At 45.4% G+C, this 18,905-nt stretch overlaps 1 protein-coding gene across 2 annotated transcripts in view; it reads left to right on the forward strand.

Annotated features, from left to right (window-relative positions):
• Positions 1-18,905, forward strand: part of SNX8 (sorting nexin 8) — a 40,478-nt gene that overhangs the window by 10,922 nt on the left and 10,651 nt on the right. The window contains exons 1-5 of one of the 2 annotated variants that reach the window (XM_069485847.1): positions 8,336-8,377; positions 12,163-12,353; positions 14,430-14,547; positions 16,329-16,450; positions 18,327-18,407. In XM_069485847.1, coding sequence (XP_069341948.1) covers positions 12,213-12,353; positions 14,430-14,547; positions 16,329-16,450; positions 18,327-18,407 — 462 coding nt within the window. In that variant the 5' untranslated portion in view covers positions 8,336-8,377; positions 12,163-12,212. Of the gene's footprint in view, positions 1-8,335; positions 8,378-12,162; positions 12,354-14,429; positions 14,548-16,328; positions 16,451-18,326; positions 18,408-18,905 lie in introns of those variants that run through there. The other variant, XM_069485846.1, reaches the window with a different exon arrangement.

Raw genomic sequence — 18,905 nt, forward strand, 5'->3', positions numbered from 1 at the left:
ACAAACCCGTTATCAGTACATGCTTTCAAATATTTTGTTCCATTGTGCAGGTTGTCTTTTCACTTTCTTGATGGTATCTTTTGTAGCACAACAGTTTTTAATTTTGATAAAGTCCAGTTTCTCTATTTTGTGCTTTTGGTGTTAGAGCTAAAAAGTCTTTGCTTAACCGAAGGTCATAAAGATTTACTCCTGTATTTTCTGCTGAGAGGTTTGTAGTTGTAGCTCTTACATTTAGGTCTGTGAACCATTTTGAATTAGCTATTGTGTGTGGTGTGGGAAAGGATTGGGCTTCATTATTTTAATGTGGATACCCAGTTGTCCACGATAAAACACATTTTGGGTGCGCATACTGTGTACTGCACCCATGCTAGGCAGCAGTGGGAGATCAGAGCTCCCTAAAGATGTACATGTTTTAGTTTGGGAGAAACTCAAGAAGAGGACAGGTTGAGGAAGGCTCAAAAAGGAGACTCAAGGCAGCCCTGAGTGTGAGGGAAGGATGGGCAGGCTCCAAGTTGGCTTGGGAGACGCTTCACTGTTGAAGTGGTCTTTGAACTTAGCTTGGAGGCTGGAGAGGGCTCAGTTCAGAATTCTTAGCTAATAAGTACCAGAGGACCTTACGAGACTGTTTATTTGTACTTTGCTTCAAGGTAAAATCACTCAAGTCATTGCAGGAAGACGAACAGTGTTCTCTCACTGTGCTGGTCATTTGTCCATACGGTGCACTGCAGCGTTATATCATCAGCGTTTTCCTGTTCTTTTGGGGAAAAGTAGACATGGCTGGGAATCGGCAGAGAGGCCGTGGTGGAGGAGGGAAGATTCTGCCAGCATGAGGAGGTCATGCTTGGGACTCCCTGCATGGGGGCCTGCTGACAGCATCCTCTGTGTCAGCAGCTGTCGCTTCTTGCTGTGGCTCACTGAGGCACAGTTCCCGGCCAGGAGACCCAACGTGAGATGTGTCGGAGGGCGTGGCAGTCACACCAGTCCTTGACGAAGTTCTGTGGCTTTCTTGCTCATGTGAAGTGAGGTGTTTTCATTCCTTCAGCAGCTGTTTAATGAGCATCTGCTATGTGCTTGGGACGTTCTTGATCACTGGGATACTGACTGAACAGAACAAAGACCTGCTCCCATGGGGTCGTGTTCTGTAGTGGGAGATGGACAATGCTTAGTAGACGTAATAAGTAATACGGCGCTGTGGAAAAAAATGAGAGCCTGGGGAGGACCTTAGGATGGGCAGGAGGTGACGATGCAAGTGGTGGTTGTCACTGAGAAAACTGTCACCAAGAAGATGATGTCTGAGCTGAGGTTCGAAGGAGACACAGCAGCTGGTCTGGTGGATGTTTGGAGACAGTGGGTCCCTGGCAGAAGGGACAGAGAGTACCAAGGCCTTAGGCCAGAGGTGCCCATTGTGTCTAGGGGACAGTGAGGAGGCCAGTGTGGCTGAAGAGGAGTGGACGAGGGGAGCAGCGGGAGGAATGTTGGCTGGCCAGAGAGAGAGAAGAATATCCTGGGAGGTGTGGTAGGTTTGAGGAAATTCTGCATTTTTCCCTAGTGATTGCTGTTCTGATCCTGAGTGAGGAACCTAAAATGTTAGCTTTTCCTTTTTCTGATGCTGTTAGGATGTATTCACTAGATCATCATTGTAGCACTGCAGTGACTCTTTGAAGAGGGTTTCTGAAGAAAGTCTTGTTTGATACTTTTATGTTGGTGGTGTAGCATTATTCATATGGGTATGTAAAAGCCATCCAGAAGTATCTATTAGCAGGGAAAAAATGTGGAATTCTCCAGGAATTGATCCTAGGAATAGGGTTAAAAAAAAAAGCAGCAAAATATTGTGTGTATGAATTGTTCTTCTTGCTCATTGTAATGGCAAAAAACAGTAATGGGAAAATGGCCAAGTGATTTTTAGTTTCATTCTTATGGTATGCAGTTACTACAGGTAATTAGTCTTAATAACTTATTAGGAATGTGGAACAGTGGTTATAATGTAAAGGGAAAAAATCAGGATAAGATGATGAATTAATTGATTGTAACTTTAGAGGCACAGGCCTACCGGAATGAGAGAAAAAAAGGACAGAAAATACTGAGTATTGGCTCGTGTGTGAGGCAGCTGGAACGCTTGCTGGTGGGAGTGTAAATTGGCTCAGTCGCTTTGGAAAACTGGAAATATTGACTAAGCTGAACATATGCAGATCCCATGATCTAGCAATTTCACTTTCAGATACGTTATGTACCCAACAGAAACGTGCACATATGTCCACCAAAAAGCATGTGCTGGAATGTTCATAACAGTACTGTGAGTAATAGGAAAACACTGGAAACTACCCACATGCCCAGCAGCAGAAGGGTAAATGAATAAATGGTGGCACATTCACATAGTAGAATCTGTAGCAGTGAGAGCGAATAGTCTACAGCTACGTGCAGTGACGTGGGTGGATCTCACAGGCATATTGCTGAGGGAAAGGAGTCAGAAACAAAGAGCTTACTGCTTGGTTGTGCTTATATATTTATAGTATAAAAACAGGCCCAAAACTCCCTGCAAGAGCCCTGGGGTATTAGAGTCAGTGGTTACCCATGGGGGTACTGACTAAAAGGGAACCAGAGGGAGTACTGGGTGCTAATTATGTTCTATTTCTTTATCTGGGTGGGATTACATGGGTGTGCTCATTTAGAAAATTGACTGAGCTGGACAGTTTTTATATGTACACTTCTCTGTGTGTATGTTCTATTTCAATATAAAAAGTTAAAAAAGCTAATGGAAAAAGGGAAATATATATGCTTATAAATAAATATAATATTTATATATGTTTTGTGGAGATGTTTGTGGAGAAGTACAAAGACCTGCCTGGAAGTGATACGTGCCCAACCTAGGATAGCAGATATTTTGGATAGGGAAGTGGGGGTGATGTGCATCTGTGACGTTTTATTTATGAAATTAAAAACAAAAGGTAAAATGTTATCTTCAGTTAAATCTTGGTGGTAGATACGTGGATTCTGATATTTTCTGTACTTTTATTTATGTTTGAAATATTTTCACAATTAAACCAAATATACATGCATTTAAAAGGTATGTAGGGACAAAGATTGTATGTGAAAAAAACTCAATGTTAATAGTGATTATTTAAGTGGCCAGCAATTTAGGCATTTTGTGTTGATTTTACAGAAAATTTAACTGAAATGTGGTTCTGTAGAAACATGGAAGCCTGCAGAAAAAACATTTGACAAAATTCAGCACCCTTTTATAAGAACTCTTAACAAAATAGGCATAGATGGAACATACCTCAAGATTATAAAAGGCATATGTGACACACCCACAGCCAACATCGTACTGAACAGGGAAAAGTTGAAAGCTTTCCCACTGGAACCAGACAAGGTTGCCTGCCCACTGTCACCACTTCTATTTAACATAATGCTGGAAGTCCTAGCCAGAGCAGTCAGGCAAAAGAAGGAAATCAGGTATATCCAAATGGGGAAAGAAGAGGTCAGACTATTGCTCTTTGCTGATATGATCTTCTTTTTTTTTTTTTTTTTTTTTTTTTTTTTTTTGAGACAGAGTCTCACTCTGTTGCCCAGGCTAGAGTGAGTGCCGTGGCGTCAGCCTAGCTCACAGCAACCTCAAACTCCTGAGCTCAAGCGATCCTACTGCCTCAGCCTCCCGAGTAGCTGGGACTACAGGCATGCGCCACCATGCCCGGCTAATTTTTTCTATATATATTTTTAGCTGTCCATATAATTTCTTTCTATTTTTAGTAGAGATGGGGTCTCGCTCTTGCTCAGGCTGGTCTCGAACTCCTGAGCTCAAACGATCCGCCCACCTCGGCCTCCCAGAGTGCTAGGATTACAGGCGTGAGCCACCGCGCCCGGCCTGATATGATCTTATATCTAGAAAACCCCAAAGATTCTGCCAAGAGACTCCTGGAATTGGTAGATAAGTTCAGCCAAGTCTCAGTTTACAAAATCGATGTACACAAATCAGTAGCTTTCATATACGCCAACAACAATCAAGCTGAGAATCAAATCAAAGACTCAATACCCTTCACAATAGCAACAAACAAAATAAAATTCCTAGGAATATTTAACTAAGGAGGTGAAAGACCTCTACAGGGAGAACTATAAAACACTGAGGAAGGAAATTGCATAGGATGTAAACAAATGGAAAAAAAATATCATTCTCATGGATCAGCAGAATCAACATTGTTAAAATGTCTATGCTACCCAAAGTGATTTGTAGATTCAGTGCAATCCCCATTAAAATACCAATGTCATTTTTTGCAGATCTAGAAAAAATAATTTTAGATTTTGTATGGAACCAGAAAAGAGCTGAAATAGTCAAGGCAACCTTAAGCAAAAAGAACAAATTGGGAGGCATTACTTTACCAGATTTCAAAGCTATACTACAAAGCTATAGTGGCCAGCATGGTACTGGCACACGAATAGAGACATAGACCAATGGATCAGAACGGAGAACCCAGATATAAAACCATCATCATACTGCCGTCTAATCTTTGAGAAAGCAGACAAAAACATATCCTGGGGAAAAGAATCTCTGTTCAATAAATGGTGCTGGGAAAACTGGATAGCCAGCTGAAGACTGAAACAGGATCTGCACGTCTCACCACTCACAAAAAATAATTCATGATGGATAACAGACTTAAATCTAAGGCATGAAACGATAAGAATTCTAGAAGAAAATGTTGGAAAAATTCTTATAGACGTCAGCCTAGGCAAAAAATTTATGAAGAAGACCCAAAAGCAATCACAGCAATAACAAAAATGAATAAATGGGACCAGATCAAATTAAAAAGCTTCTGCACATCCAAGGAAACATTCATTAGAGCCAATAGACAACCTACAGAATAGGAGGAGAAAATATTTGCATGCTACACATCTGATAAAGGGGTAATAACCAGAATCTACAAAGAACTCAAGCAAATCAACAAGAAAAAATCAAACAACCCCATTAAAAAGTGGGCAAAAGACATGAACAGAAACTTTTCAAAAGAAGATAAACTAATGGCCAACAAACATATGAAAAAAATGCTCAATCTTTCTAATCATTGGGAAATGCAAATCAAAACCACAATGAGATATCACCCAACTCCAGTGAGAATGGCTTTTATCAGAAAATCCCAAAACACCAAATGCTGGTGTGGATGTGGAGAGATAGGAACACTCATACACGACTGGTAGGACTGCAAACTACTACAACTTCTATAGAAAGTAGTATGGAGATACCTCAAAGAACTAAAAGTAGACCTACTATTTGATCCAGCAATCCCACTACTGGGTATTTACCCAAAGGAAAAAAGGACATTTTTTAAAAAAGACACCTGTACCCAAATGTTTATAGCAACACAATTCATAATCGCAAAGATGTGGAAACAGCCCAAGTGCTCATCGATACAAGAGTGGATTAATAAAATGTGGTGTATGTATATCATGGAGTACTACTCAGCCATGAAAACATGGTGAACTATTAATAATACCTCTTGTATTAACCTGGATGGAACTGGAGACCAGTATTCTAAGTGAAGTATCACAAGAATGGAAAAACAAACATCACATATATTCACCATTAAATTGGAACTAATTGAACAACACTTATGTGCACATATGGAAATAAAACTCATCAGAAGTCAAGCAGATGGTGGGAAGGAGGGTATGAGTAAATTCACAACTAATGGGTACAGTGCACACCATCCGGGGGGTGGGCACACTTACAGCTGTTACTCAAACTGTACAAAAGCAATTTATGTAACCAAAACGTTTGTACTCCCGTAATACTCTGAAATAAAATTTAAAAAAGTAGTCTATATGGCATGTTACAACCATATACATGTGGAAAGCATGCAAAAATAAGCTAAATTAATATGGATGTATGCAGATTTAGGGTTGGAGTGATTTTCTTCATTTCAAAATATCCTGATGTTAATATTACATTAAATAAGTTATCAGGAAAAATAAACCTTAAAGACAAGGAAAGTGGGACTGTGACAAGTGCTGTTTCAAGTGTGCTTGTGTAGGCAGGCACTTACACGGCACAGTGGTTGTGGAACCGCCTTTGGCATGAGAGGGTCGTGGGTGAAGTTTGCTGCCTGCAGCTAGAAGCTCCTCTGTTCTCTCCACTCTGCTCCTGGCTCCCTGGCTACGGAGTGCTGGACTCTCACTTCTGAGGCCGTGGCCGTGGCCATGATAAGGATGAGGAAACTTCTGCTTCCATTTCCTGAGGGCAGTTAATTTCAGAGTGATAAAGTAGCTTAGAGAAGTTTTTAATCAAAGGTAGAAACAGTTTCATGAAGTTGAGAAGGAATATTCATGTAGAAAATTGAGGACATCTGCTGACTCCATTTCATTTTATTTCAGTGGAAAAGCTGTAGTCTGGAATGTCATTGTTTATTTTCCCTACCTGGGTGAATAAATAAAAACAAGGCAGTAGCATTCGTGAGCACCTGATTTCTGCTGTGTTTTGAGGCATGGGACTAGGCAAGGGATTGAATTCATTTTCTCTGTTTGCCCATGACAGTGACTCTCAAACTGTGGACCCCGGACCAGCAGCAACATCTGGGAACCATTAGAAATGCAAATTCTCAGGCCCAACCCCAGACCTGTTTGAGAGGAGGTGCAGCCATCTGTGTTTGAACAAGCCCGCCAGGTGACTCTGACTCACACCCAATTTGGAGGGTTTAGCCCTGTGACTCTGTGCCATCTCTTGCTGGTCCTCGCTATCCCTGTGCACTCTGTTGAACTGGCAGCCAAGGGCAGCAGCCTCCAGTGGTGGTAGAGCACTGAACTTCAAGTCCGTTTGAAGATGCATTCAGTCGTCCCTGCCAGTAAACAGGACGATAGGAACCTTACTCACTCCTGGCTCGTGAAGGCCAAATGCCCTATAATGGCACTAAAAGCACTTTACTCTGTAAAGGGCTCTACTGTCGTGGGGAGAACCCCAAGGAGTGCCTGGGCTGCGTGGAGTTGGGGGCATCTCTGAGTGCTTAGTGTAGCCTGTGGGGTCGGGCTGGGTGGGTTTGGACTCTGGGCGGCAGCAGCAAGTGTCTTTCTCTGTGCACACTGTGCAGAAGTCTCCCAGAGTGTGACGTCTGCCTAGGTCAGATTTGCAACAGGTTTGCTCAGGCAGAGGAGGGCAGGTGCTGCAGCATGGTTTACTGGCAAATCCTGTTTCCCAAAGCTGTAGACTCTGGGGAGTATGGGCCAAGGATGTCAGCTGCTAACAGAATGTGTAGAGCTAGACTGCTCTGGGTTAGTGGCTGACTCGGGAATGCCTGGGCCCTTCAGTCCTGTGCCTGGTCTCTGTGACATCTGCCCAGCCCCGTCTTACAGCAGCGTCTCTGCTCTCAGGGCAGTGAGGTGTCCAGAGAGGAGCATCTGTGTGAGCTCTGTGCAGCACGTGGAAGGCATTAATTTGTGGTCAGTCTGGGGTTGAGGGGAACACATTCTAAGTTTCAGTTAGTGGATTTACAAAATCTTTTTGGATGGAACATGCTAAATCTGGGAGGCAGTTAGGGACATTGATCGAATGTTTTCTGTTTGCTGGTAGTTCAGCTCTCCTGTCTCACTGAATTCTGCAGCACTCAGCCTGCGATCTGAGAGGCCGCTTCCTTCCCTGCTTCCCTCAGGTAGCAAGCGGCATTTCAGGGCCTGGTTCTGTGTCGAGTCTGAACCCTGCAGTAAACGTAGTTCTGGGCCAGAGGGTTGGAGCAGGGAGGGGCCTTTCGGGGGTTGTTGCTGTAATCAAAGCACAGGCAGGGATGGCCAAGGGGGGAGGGCGCCTTATGCCCCCTTCCCGGATTGTAGTGCTGAGCTCAGAGGCGGCCGCTCGCCAAGCCGCACAGCCTGGAAGTGATGGAGGCCGGATTCCTCCCGGCATCTCCGAGTCAAGGCCCATCCTTTGTCCACAGCCCTTCCATAGGCAGCTGGCCGGCCTCTCATCTAGTCTGTTTTATCTCTGTGCGGCACTGCCTTACGGGGCTGCTGAGGTTAGTTTAACAGACTGTCAATTTGATAAGAGTATTAAAGTCCTGTCAGTAAACACGACATTGGTTCCCACAGAAAACTGGAATCCTCCTCCTTGCATGCTGCCCTTTCTGCAGCGTGTGGCCCACTGGGTAGCCTGTCTGAGACGATCTATTTTCCTTCTTTTTTTAAAATAAGATTTGTTTTGAAAATATGGGCATCTTAGTTTAGTAAATTGATATTTGGAATCATAGCTTCTTATGACTGAAGCTTCTACAGAGGGTTTTTATGATATTTGAGACCAGACCAGAACTAATGTGGTGTCTTTGATTTAAAATGTGTTTTTTGAGTTCTGTCTTTCAGATTCTCACGCGATCAAAGTTCAAATTCTTCACCAGCATGTGATCATTTGGTAATCATTACTGAGTTTACATTCTGTCTTGGAGGATTATCTTAATAATCAGTAAAATCATAAAAATTAATGTTATACATGCTTAGTAGAGATAAATTACTTTATTCTAAAATTTTAATGGAGAACTTTGGTGTCTTCCCCCACCCAGTTTATCTTTCCCCATTACCTTTTATTTTCCTTCTATTCTTCTATTACTACCTTCTTTTATGTTAAATAGCTATTTTCTAGTGTAATACTTTCATTCCCTTATTTCTCTTTTGTTATTTTCTTCGTGATTGCTTTGGGGATTATAATTAACATCTGAATTTATTACAGTCTAGCTGAGACTAATAAAAATTTAACTTTGATAGTGTATAAAACCTTTGCTCCTGTATAGCTTCATTCCTTCTCCTCTTCTTTGTGCTGCTATTGTCATACAAATTAAATCGTGTGCATTGTATGCCCTTGAAACAGATTTACAATTACTGCTTTATGCACTTGTCTTTTACATCAGTTAGAAAAAAGTTGCAAATAAAAAATATGTTCATCCTGTCTTTTACGTTCATTAGTGTAGTTACTTTGCTGCTGCTGTTTATTTTTTCACCCGCGGATTCATTTCTTGGAGGGCAGGTCTGTTAGCAACAAGTTCCTTCAGTCTCTGGTTATGTGGGAATGTCTTAGTTTCTCCTTTGTATTTGAAGCGTAGTTTTGCTGAACATAGAATTCTTGGTTGGCTGTCTTTGCCTTTCAGTGCTTTGAATATATCACCCTGTAGCCTTCTGGGCTCCCTGGTTTCTGAAGAGAAGTCAGAAGTCAGTCCTCTTAATCTCATTGAGGACTGCTCGTACTTGAGTTGTTTCTGTCCTGGTGCTTTTTCTTTTTTTCTCTTCTTTTTTGAGACAGAGTCTTGGTCTGTCGCCTGAGCTAGAGTGTTGTGGGTAACAGCCTAGCTCATCCTGGGCTCAAGTGATCCTCCTGCTTCAGCCTCCCGAGTAGCTGGGACTACAGGTATGCACCACGATGCCTGGCTCATTTTTCTACTTGTCTTAGTAGAGACAGAGTCTTGCTCAGGCTGGTCTCGAACTCCTGGCCTCAAGTGATCCTCCTGCCCCAGCCTCCTAGAGTGCTGGGATTAGAGGCGTGAGCCACCACTCCTGGCAGTCCTGGTGCTTTTTGTCTGTGTCTTTTGCAGTTTGATCATTTTGATTGTGATGTGTCTAGGTGTGAATCTCTTTTGAGTTTATCCTAGTTGGGGTTTTTTGAGTTATTTGAGGTTTTTCATCCCAATTTGGGAAAATTTTGACCAATATTTACTCAGATATTCTTTCTAACCCTTTCTCGTGGTCCTCTCTTTTTGTGACTCCCATTGTACGCATGTTGGTGTGCTTGATGGTGTCCACAGTCTCTGAGGGTCTGTTCATTTTTTTTTATTGGAGCTGTCACAGTGGGTGGTGTCTTACTTGGCTGTGACTTGCATTCCATTGATGGTTAATGAAGTTGAGCATCCTTTCATGTGCTTACTGGCCATTTGTATATCTTTGGAGACATGTCTATGCAAATCCTTTGCCCATTTTTAAATTCGGTTATTTATTTTTTTTACTGAGTTGTAAGAGTTCTTTATATATTCTAGATACAAGTCCCTTATAAGATATGACTTGCAAATATTTTCTCAGATAAAATTAATTTTCCCCTGTTACCTTTTTAGCATTATTTAGCTTTATTATTTTCTACATTTCTGTACTTTAGATAAATAGGACTTTGCTTTTCTCTAGAGATACTCTTGCTTTTCATTCCTGCAAACAGAATATCGGCAGACAATCACTCAGCAAACAGTCCCTAAGCCATTACTATGTGCCAGGCTGCTCCTAGCAGCCGGATGCATCAGAGAACAAAGCCGACTGGATCCTTGCCCTGGTGGAGTTTGCATTCCAGCGCCAAGTCTTGGCTCCTTCCTGTAATTCTCAGGGTGCTCATTACAGATGGCTCCCGTTCTCCCTGGAGTGTGGTTACGTACAGGCCTTGCCTGGTCCTGCTGAATGGACAGATACATTAATGAGCTCATTGTGATGGCTCTGTCTTACCCATCACTGTGGTCCCTGGAGTAGGTACTTGAAGAAATGCTTGTTTTATTGACTGAGGATATTTGTACTCCCTGAAGAGTGCGTGTAGAGTTTTAAGGCTGTGTCAGAATATTTTACACGGAAAGGAGCTGGGTTGACTGGGATGACTTGGGGGAACAGATACACTCAAGAGCTGTGGTCCCCACACACATGTGGCTGTTAAAATATTGGGGATTCCTAGTACACACACACACTCTCATACATGCATACGCACACTCCTTCACACTGCGCTCACTCACACACACAAATACATGCTTGTACATACTCACATACATCTGCATATGTATGCACTCAAACACACTCATACAAATATACATACATATGTACACACGTGTATGCAAACATGTACACTCATACATATGTATATACATTTTTTCCTCCCCCCATGCATATATATTTTAACAAGTTATGTGCATGTGCTACTATGCTATGTGTTATGTATGTTATGACAATACCATGAGGCTATACATTAAAAAAGAAGAGATAAAAATATAAAAAAAACTGCTCATATTTTCTTCGTGAACCCCTAGGATTGTTTTGACCCTGGGTAGGTGCCCTCACCTGGGAGGTCACTGTTTTAGAGCACATAATACGGAGTTTTTGTGGGGAGTTTTTATGAGGGCTTTAGGGGTTCTCAAATAAATGTGAAGGCCTTAGTTTATTTTCTTAAGCTTTAACATCAATTAAAGAGCTACATTTTAAATCCTAAAATGTGGAGTAGTTTCACAGATGAAAAGCTAGCCACTAATTTTGTTTTAGAATGTGAGCCAGCATCTTGCACTCAAGAGTTGCTGTCGGAAGTAAATCATACAAAGTGATACAGCCATAGTGTAGAAAACTTGTAAAATAGAGAAAAGAAACCTACACTCTGCTGTACTTATTTATAGTAAACTAATCGGAATAAGACCTTCCTCCCCCCCACCTTTACTTCATAATTTTTTTTAACTGAAAAGATCTTCTTTTTTCTGTTTAGAACTCACTCTATATTAAAAACCAAACTGACTTTTTAAACATGATTTCCTTGTTTTGTGTTTCGTTTTTGCGATTTGTTAAGCATAAAGTCTCCCTGTATTGCCTTTTGCTGCTTTTTGCCTTGTGGATGATTCATGGGTGACTTCTTGTCCACAAGGAAGCTGAAGTTTTAGGGCTTAATTCTTTGGTTTGTATGATCAGGAACCCTGACTATAAGCGGGCGTGTAGTCTTGTCTTGTGTTTTCTTTTCTTCTTTCTTTTTATAAATTGGAATGCTGGTTTGGCTTATGAAAGTAATGTGTTAACTGTAGAATCACTGGGACATACAGAAAATTATATGGCTAATTCCTTTTGTTTGAGCCCTTTATCTTGGCTGTAGAGGAAAAGAGGACTCATTTTTGCACATAATTTATAAATATTTAACTTGGTTTTCCTTCCGCAAGTTAAAGACTAGGCTTGACTTGGTCGTAGAAATGTGGGTGTATTTGCTGATTCACGAGCAGGTGGAAGCACCCAGGGTAGTGACTGTTTTGAGGGAAAGGACGTGTCCCCAGTGTCGGCTCTGTAGCATGAATGAGCGAGTGTGGCCTGGCCGAGGGTGAGTTGGGCTGTGTGACGTGGCCATAGTCCACGTGCTGAGCAAGCACACGGGAGAGGGAGGTGGTACTCTCCAGGCAGCTTCACCTTACTGAGCATTCATTTTCTCTCCTGCAGAGTTGCAGACACCCCAGGTTACCGAGGACAGGGACCCAGAACCCAGTCGAATGCAGATGCCGCGGGGGAACCCGCTGCTGCTGTCTTACACCCTGCAGGAGCTGCTAGCCAGGGACACTGTGCAGGTGGAGCTCATTCCAGAGAAGAAGGGCCTCTTCCTGAAGCACGTGGAATATGAGGTTTCCAGCCAGGTAACTGGCAAATTGTGCCTGTGGGTGTGTGGGGGGCATGGGGAGAAAGGGACAAGTCTCAGGTAGGACTGGTATGATGGGGAGAGGGGCTGAAGAGAGTATCCGAGTGCCTGCCTTGCAGGTAAGATCCAAAACCTGATGGCGGAGTCAAGCTGCTGAGCAGATTTTCCCATTGGTCTGGTCCCTGCATCTCTTTTGGGCCTAGCCATGTTCCTGCCTGGTCCCCACCTGGTCCAATCTGTCCTTGCCACCACTGTGCTCTGCAGTCTGTTTCTTAGGAATCTCATACGATGGTGCTGAGAGCACAAACCTCAGATACAAGCTAGGCTGTTGGTATTTTTGCAATACTGGGAAACCCCTGAGGATTAGAGTGTCAGCCCCATAGAATATGGACTCCTAAATAGCGAATCAAATTTTCTGGGCATAATCTCAGCACTTCGAGAGGCCAAGATGGGAGGATTGCTTGAGGCTAGGAGTTCAAGACCAGACTGGGCAACATAGCAAGACCTTGTCTCTACAAAAAAATAAAAAATTAGCTGGGTGTGGTGGTGTACACCTGTAGTCCAGCTACTCAGGAGGATGAGGTGGGAAGATCACTTAAGCCCAGGAGTTTGAGGCTGCAGTGAGCTATGATGACACCGCTGCACTCCAGCCTGGGCAACGGAGTGAGACCCTGTGCCAAAAAAAAAAAGTTTTTATTCGGGGTGGGATTGGCATGTCAGTCTAATCCCCTTTAATGACTCCACCTTCCTGTTGTTGGGGCACCTGATAATCTGGGTTAATCAGATGCAGACACACAGCAGCAGGCTTGGCCCTTGAGTGTGTGGAGCCCATGTGGCACTAGCAGCGTTGGTCTTTCTTTCCCTTTGTCCACTGTCTTTCAGTATCTTGGCTCTGTTGGAACAGATTTTGATGGGAGTTTTTGTTCTTTATCCTGTGGATTAAATAATTGATAAACTAATACCATCCTTTTTGGGGGGATTCACACAGACAAAGCAGGGCCCACGCCTGTGAGGGGGAGGGCAGCCCTGCCAGGGGTTGCTGAAAGGTCTCACCACCAGGTGGTCCCAGGTAAAGGTGTGTCTGGAGGACCGAGTGAGCAGGTCTCCTATCCCTGCCGTCTGCTGTGTTCTGTAATAGCGCTTCTGTTTCGCTGTGTTTTAGTGCTTGTGACAGTGCTCTGTTCTAACACTTGTTGTGGCCAGAGGTGGAAGCCAAGAGAGGGAAGGGGTCTCTCTAGGACTGTTTCATTCCCTAGGTAAACTGATCACTGCACAGTGAGCATGTGTAGAGAGGGCGTTTTGCCCAGACACCTCCTGACATGTGAACGGGTCAGCCACCCACTGCCAGACGGGCGGGGAGCCTTGGGCTATGTGCCTTCTCCAGCGTGTGCCCACCCCTCGCCCGAGCTGGAGTCTGGTAGATGCAAGTGTGCATGACGCAGGTGTAGCCTCGAAGACATGGGGACACCTGAGCGCATGTTTTTCTGCATGTTGTGTATTTAATTTTACAGATACCTCCTCATGTGTGTTTCTTGGGTAAGCTTTTACATAGATCCGGGTTAGGTTACTCTAGTGACTAGGACGCTGTCTTGGGGAGCCTGCAGTTTCATCAGTGATGGCATTCACAACGGAGTTCGTGAGCAAATGTGCTTGAGTCAGGTGTCGGTGCTGTTTAAGTTTATAGTCAGAGCTTGGTCTGCTCTTAGGCAGTGGGGTCCGTTTCAGGAGGCAGTAGTGATGCTTGTGTTAGCGCCAGAGAAGTAAAGAATGCGTCATTCTTAGGTGCTACCTTCGAAGGGTAGGATGGGTGCCCACTTCAGCAGTTAGAACTCCTATGAAAAGTCAGAAGATCCATCGGTCAGATGGTTAAAAATGACATGAAGAGCTATACAAAGTTTAAAAGCTGTATTAGCATACATTAAGGAATTATGGGCTTTTGCTTTTTGCTGAGGGCCCAGGGAGAGAATGTGAGTTTGGTAACATTATTTATCTGGGTCCCATGGAGTGGCGGAGGGAGAAGGTAAGGGGAGATGAAGAAATGTCCGTTCTGAACACTGAACCCTTTTCCTCGTAGCGCTTCAAGTCCTCTGTGTACAGACGGTACAATGACTTTGTGGTCTTCCATGACATGCTGCTGCACAGGTTCCCGTATCGCATGGTGCCGGCCCTGCCACCCAAGAGGATGCTGGGAGGTAAGGTTGGGTTTGCTGGAGACCCCGGGGTAGGCAGGAGTGAGCCCAGCTCCTGGGTTCTGAGGTCCCGGCTCGGTGATAGCGCCATCGTAGACTGGGATGCTTGCCACTCCTGACTCGTGGCCTGGGAGGGGCTGGTGGCAGGGCTGGCTGTGGTGCAGGCCCCTTGCCATCTGGGTCACAGCTGAGGCAAGGGTACAGGGAGGGTGACCCTTGGCCCACCCGAGCCTTCTGGCTGACGACTACCATGCTCGGAGGGCCCTCGCTGCACCAGTGTGGAAGAAGGAAGCCTAGTTCTTCTTTCTGGAGCACAGTGGCCAGGGCTTCCAGAGCTCCCGAGTAGGTGGGCAGGGGCACTGTTTGCTCACATGGTGGCGGTTTGTTTTGCTTTGCCTGCTTCTGCACAGCCATGGGAACCTGAGCCATGGGTACAACAGTAGCATTAGGTGATCTCGCAGAAGAGAACAGAAGGAAATGTAAGGTAGGAAATCTAACTTGCACCTTAAGGGAGATGAAAACTCGGAAAGCTGCCACACCTTCATTGCTGCCCCTGAATACTGCCCCAGGCCAGGCGGGCGGTCAGGGACAACCTGCGAGCCCCTTCCACGCAGGCCTGTTTCCCCCAGGGCCCGAGAGTGCAGGGAGGCGGCAGTTGCCATTTCCAATCTTACTGGTCGTCTCTCACGCAGCCCTTGATGGGTGGGCAGTGCCCAAAGCTAACCAGTGACTTTCTGCCATTCTCCAACCATCCCAAAGTAACTGAATACTCGAACGGAGAAGTAGCCTGAGATTTAACAGTCGGCCAGGTTCCAGCAACCTGAAATCTCTTAAAATGGAGCAGAAAAGCTTTTGCCTCTCCCTGGTCACTGTGGAACCCAGAGTCTGACAACGTGACTTTCTTTTTTCCTGTGACAGTGCTGTAGAACAGGTTATTCTCATCGCATGGAAGGGTACAGGGACTGCTCGGGGCATTGGAGACCAGAAAGTGTACCGGGGGCAGGTGGTGCTTACTAAAATCTAGGCATCCAAGTTGACAAGTCTAGTTGTTGTTTAGGACCTGGAGACTGGGGGCCAACGCTGACGTGAGACTGAGCATTTATTTTCACAACGCTCCTGGCCACCTGCTCGCTCCTGGCCACCTGCTTGGTAGCTCTACGGAAGGATATGCCGTGGTCTCGAGCAGGGAGGCAAACCTCATTCATCCAACTGTGTTATCTTTAAAAATAATATTTTAAATACCATTTCTTTTTGTGGTCATATTTAAATATCCTTAACGTACCAATATACACTTTTAATTTTTTCCTCCCCTTGGAGTGAAAATATTTAACCGGAATGAAAGCAATTCATTGGATGCACTACAGAGCGAGTTATGAGCTGTGTGAGTAGGAGAACTGAGTGGCATTATTGCATGAGCGAAGCATAACCTCATTTGTTCCTGGAGAGAAGTGCGAGGAGGGGAAAATAGAGGCCGCCATTAACGTAGTGATCCACATGAGGACTCAGACTTGGCTCCCGGGACTCCTGATGGGAGCAAGTGGATCTGTGGTTTCCTTGGCAGTTCCTGGGCCCAGGGGTGTGTGCCGGGGCAGGGGGGTCGGAGGTGGGGGTCTGCGGCTCTGTGACAGCCTCTTTGGGTCTGTTGTCCTGGCAGCGGTGGACTGTCCGGTGCCCTCAGCTCACCATGTGGCTCCGAATCCTCCACCGAGATGCTTTGAGAGCTCACCCAGAGTGGAAAGGTTTGGGCAGGCGCCAGGCGCTGGTGACCCTGTGTGCTCCTTTAGCCGACAGGGAATTCATCGAGGCCAGGAGGAGAGCCCTGAAGCGCTTCATTAACCTGGTGGCCCGGCACCCCCCGTTCTCCGAGGATGTCATCCTCAAGCTGTTCCTCTCGTTCAGTGGTTCAGTAAGTATGTTAAATGACATCTGTGCTCTCACCGTGTCCACGGGTAAGCGCGGAGGTTTCCGCAGCTCTAGTTTTCATTCTTAAGTCTTTCTTGTTCTCCTGGCCTCGCATTTCCCTTGTGTGGATGCCTGGGAGGAGTTTGTCTTATGTTCGGCTGACACGTATAAGACTTCTTTTCTTTCCAAATAGTAAGTTGAATATGAGCGTAAGAGGCATCCTTGGTCTTGACCTTGCAGGAGTTTGTATATCCATGTGTATGTAGATCGTGGGTCTCAGTGGTCACTTTGGGGATTTAGGCAGGGTGGTCTGGAGGGTTTATGGAAGTGCCAGAGACTCCAGATGTGAGTAAGTGTTTACTTAAAAAAAAAAAAAAAAAAAGAAGAAAAGGCCCCTTTGACTAAGGACGTTGGAAACACAAGCTGCGTCTCCTGAGCAGAGCCACACTGTAGATCCATGTCTTGGGAAAGAACTCGTTTCAGTTAGAAATCAGAGCGGCCGTTTCTTCCTCTGAGCTGCTACCACGCAGTGTTGGTGAGAGTAAGAAGCTGAGCAAAGCTCTAGTTTCCAGGTGAGGAGGAAGGTGCCCCAGCTCCTGCAGAGGGAGGGAGGTTTGCTCATCCTTGTCCACGTGTGCCTGCTGGCTGTGCGGAAGGGGGGGGGGGGGGGTCAGGGCGGGAAGGAGGGGAAGAGGCTCCAAAGAGGAGTAGAGGGTCCAGATTCTCCTGCTACAGGGAAGCCCCTTTTTGAATGGGGACCTGGGGCCTCTGCCCCCTGCCCCTACTGCAGGGAGATGGGCCCGAGCGTGCACAGGCAGACTCAGCTGGAGTCTTGTACCTGTTTGCAGTCATCTCCCTTTGAGGCAGAGGGGCCTTTGCCTGCCAGAGGCCTGCAGGCTTCTGCTGGGTGATGCCCTGGGGGACCTGCGCATTCCAGACATTGAGTAAATGCTGTGACCTTCTGCCTAGAGCAGGGACTATGACCTCTTGAGCCCTGGGGGTGGAGAAGTTCCTTTGGAGCAGAGATCTTGATTGCCAGGGAGGAATGTAGCCAGACCTGGGAGCTGCTCCGGCTCTAGGCAGAGGAGAGGGAGGTGGGGAGGAACAGGGTGGGATGCGGGTGGGCGACACCTCGGTCTGGTGGCTTTGAGCTCCACATCCCCTTGCCTTTCCACAGATAGGGTATTCCCGGTAGCCTCCTGGATCTTGGTTTTCCTTTTTGGTAAAATGAGAGAATTGGGCCAGATGGTTTTTAGGTGTCTCTGAAATTCTAGAATTCCTTGACACATGTACAGCCGGTGTTAGGCTTTCTCCTTGTATTTCCTGGGAGGCTTCTTGAGGCCTGACGTTGCCGAGGAGGCCTCACATTGCCGAGGAGGCCTCTGTTCAGAGGCTCGGGAGCCAGGGGCCGGCCCAGGCCCTTCCTCCGCCCGGCAGCTCTCCTGGGCCCCGGGGCTCCCTAGGGCCGTGCATCTGTTCACAGGAAGAAAGAACCCTTCACTTCGCCCTTTTGCTCCGTTTGGAGTCTCCTAGGGTCTGATGACTGCAACGTCTGTCTCAAGTGCCAACGCTACCCTAGTTTGTTGATGGGTTTACCAAATTTCGGGAAGAGCCCTCTCTCCACTCCAGGGTCAGAGGTTTGGAAATGCCACTGTCACTGAGTCAGGCTTTCCTGCCTATAGAAGACCAAGTTCAATGAAAAAAAAAATCTAAGAAGAGACAGTAAAGAGGATACAGAATATGTATGTAAAAGCTAACATATGGAAATGTATTTCTCTTGAGGAAGGGCTGTATCCTGCTTTGTGTTGATTTAGTTGGTCTCGCATCAGCTTTTCTGTTTATTGTGGAGGCTGAAGTTGTCTCTTTTTTCATTTTTGCAGGATGTGCAGAACAAGTTAAAGGAGTCAGCTCAGTTTGTTGGAGATGAATTCATGAATTGTAAACTGGCTACTAGGGCTAAGGTATTTCTCTAATTTTGATTATTACTTCGCTTCTTAACTAAAGAAGCAGTAATTATAACACTTAATACATATTTTGCCTCTACTGTATGCCAGGGATTATGCTAACATCCACTGCACATTTTTTTCATTTAACCTTCATTTCAGGCGGGTGCAGTGGCTCACACCTGTAATCCTGGTACTCTGGGGGGCTGAGGCGGGAGGATTACTTGTGGTCAGGAGTTCGAGACCAGTCTGAGCAAGAGTGAGGCCCCATCTCTACCAAAAATAGAAAAATTAGTTGGGCATGGCAGCACATGCATGTAGTCCAGTTACTCCGGAGGCTTGAGCCCAGGAGTTTGAGGTTACTGTGAGCTAGGCTGACACCATGGCACTCTACCCAGGGTGACAGAGTGAGACTCTGTCTCAAAAAAAACAAAAAACACAAAAACCCTCTTCATTTCAGCTGCTGTGAAACATGGGGGTGTCAGGCCTATTTTACAGATGAAGAAACAGGCTCAG

This window comes from Eulemur rufifrons, chromosome 14, assembly GCF_041146395.1.
Source record: "Eulemur rufifrons isolate Redbay chromosome 14, OSU_ERuf_1, whole genome shotgun sequence".
NCBI lineage: Eukaryota > Metazoa > Chordata > Mammalia > Primates > Lemuridae > Eulemur > Eulemur rufifrons.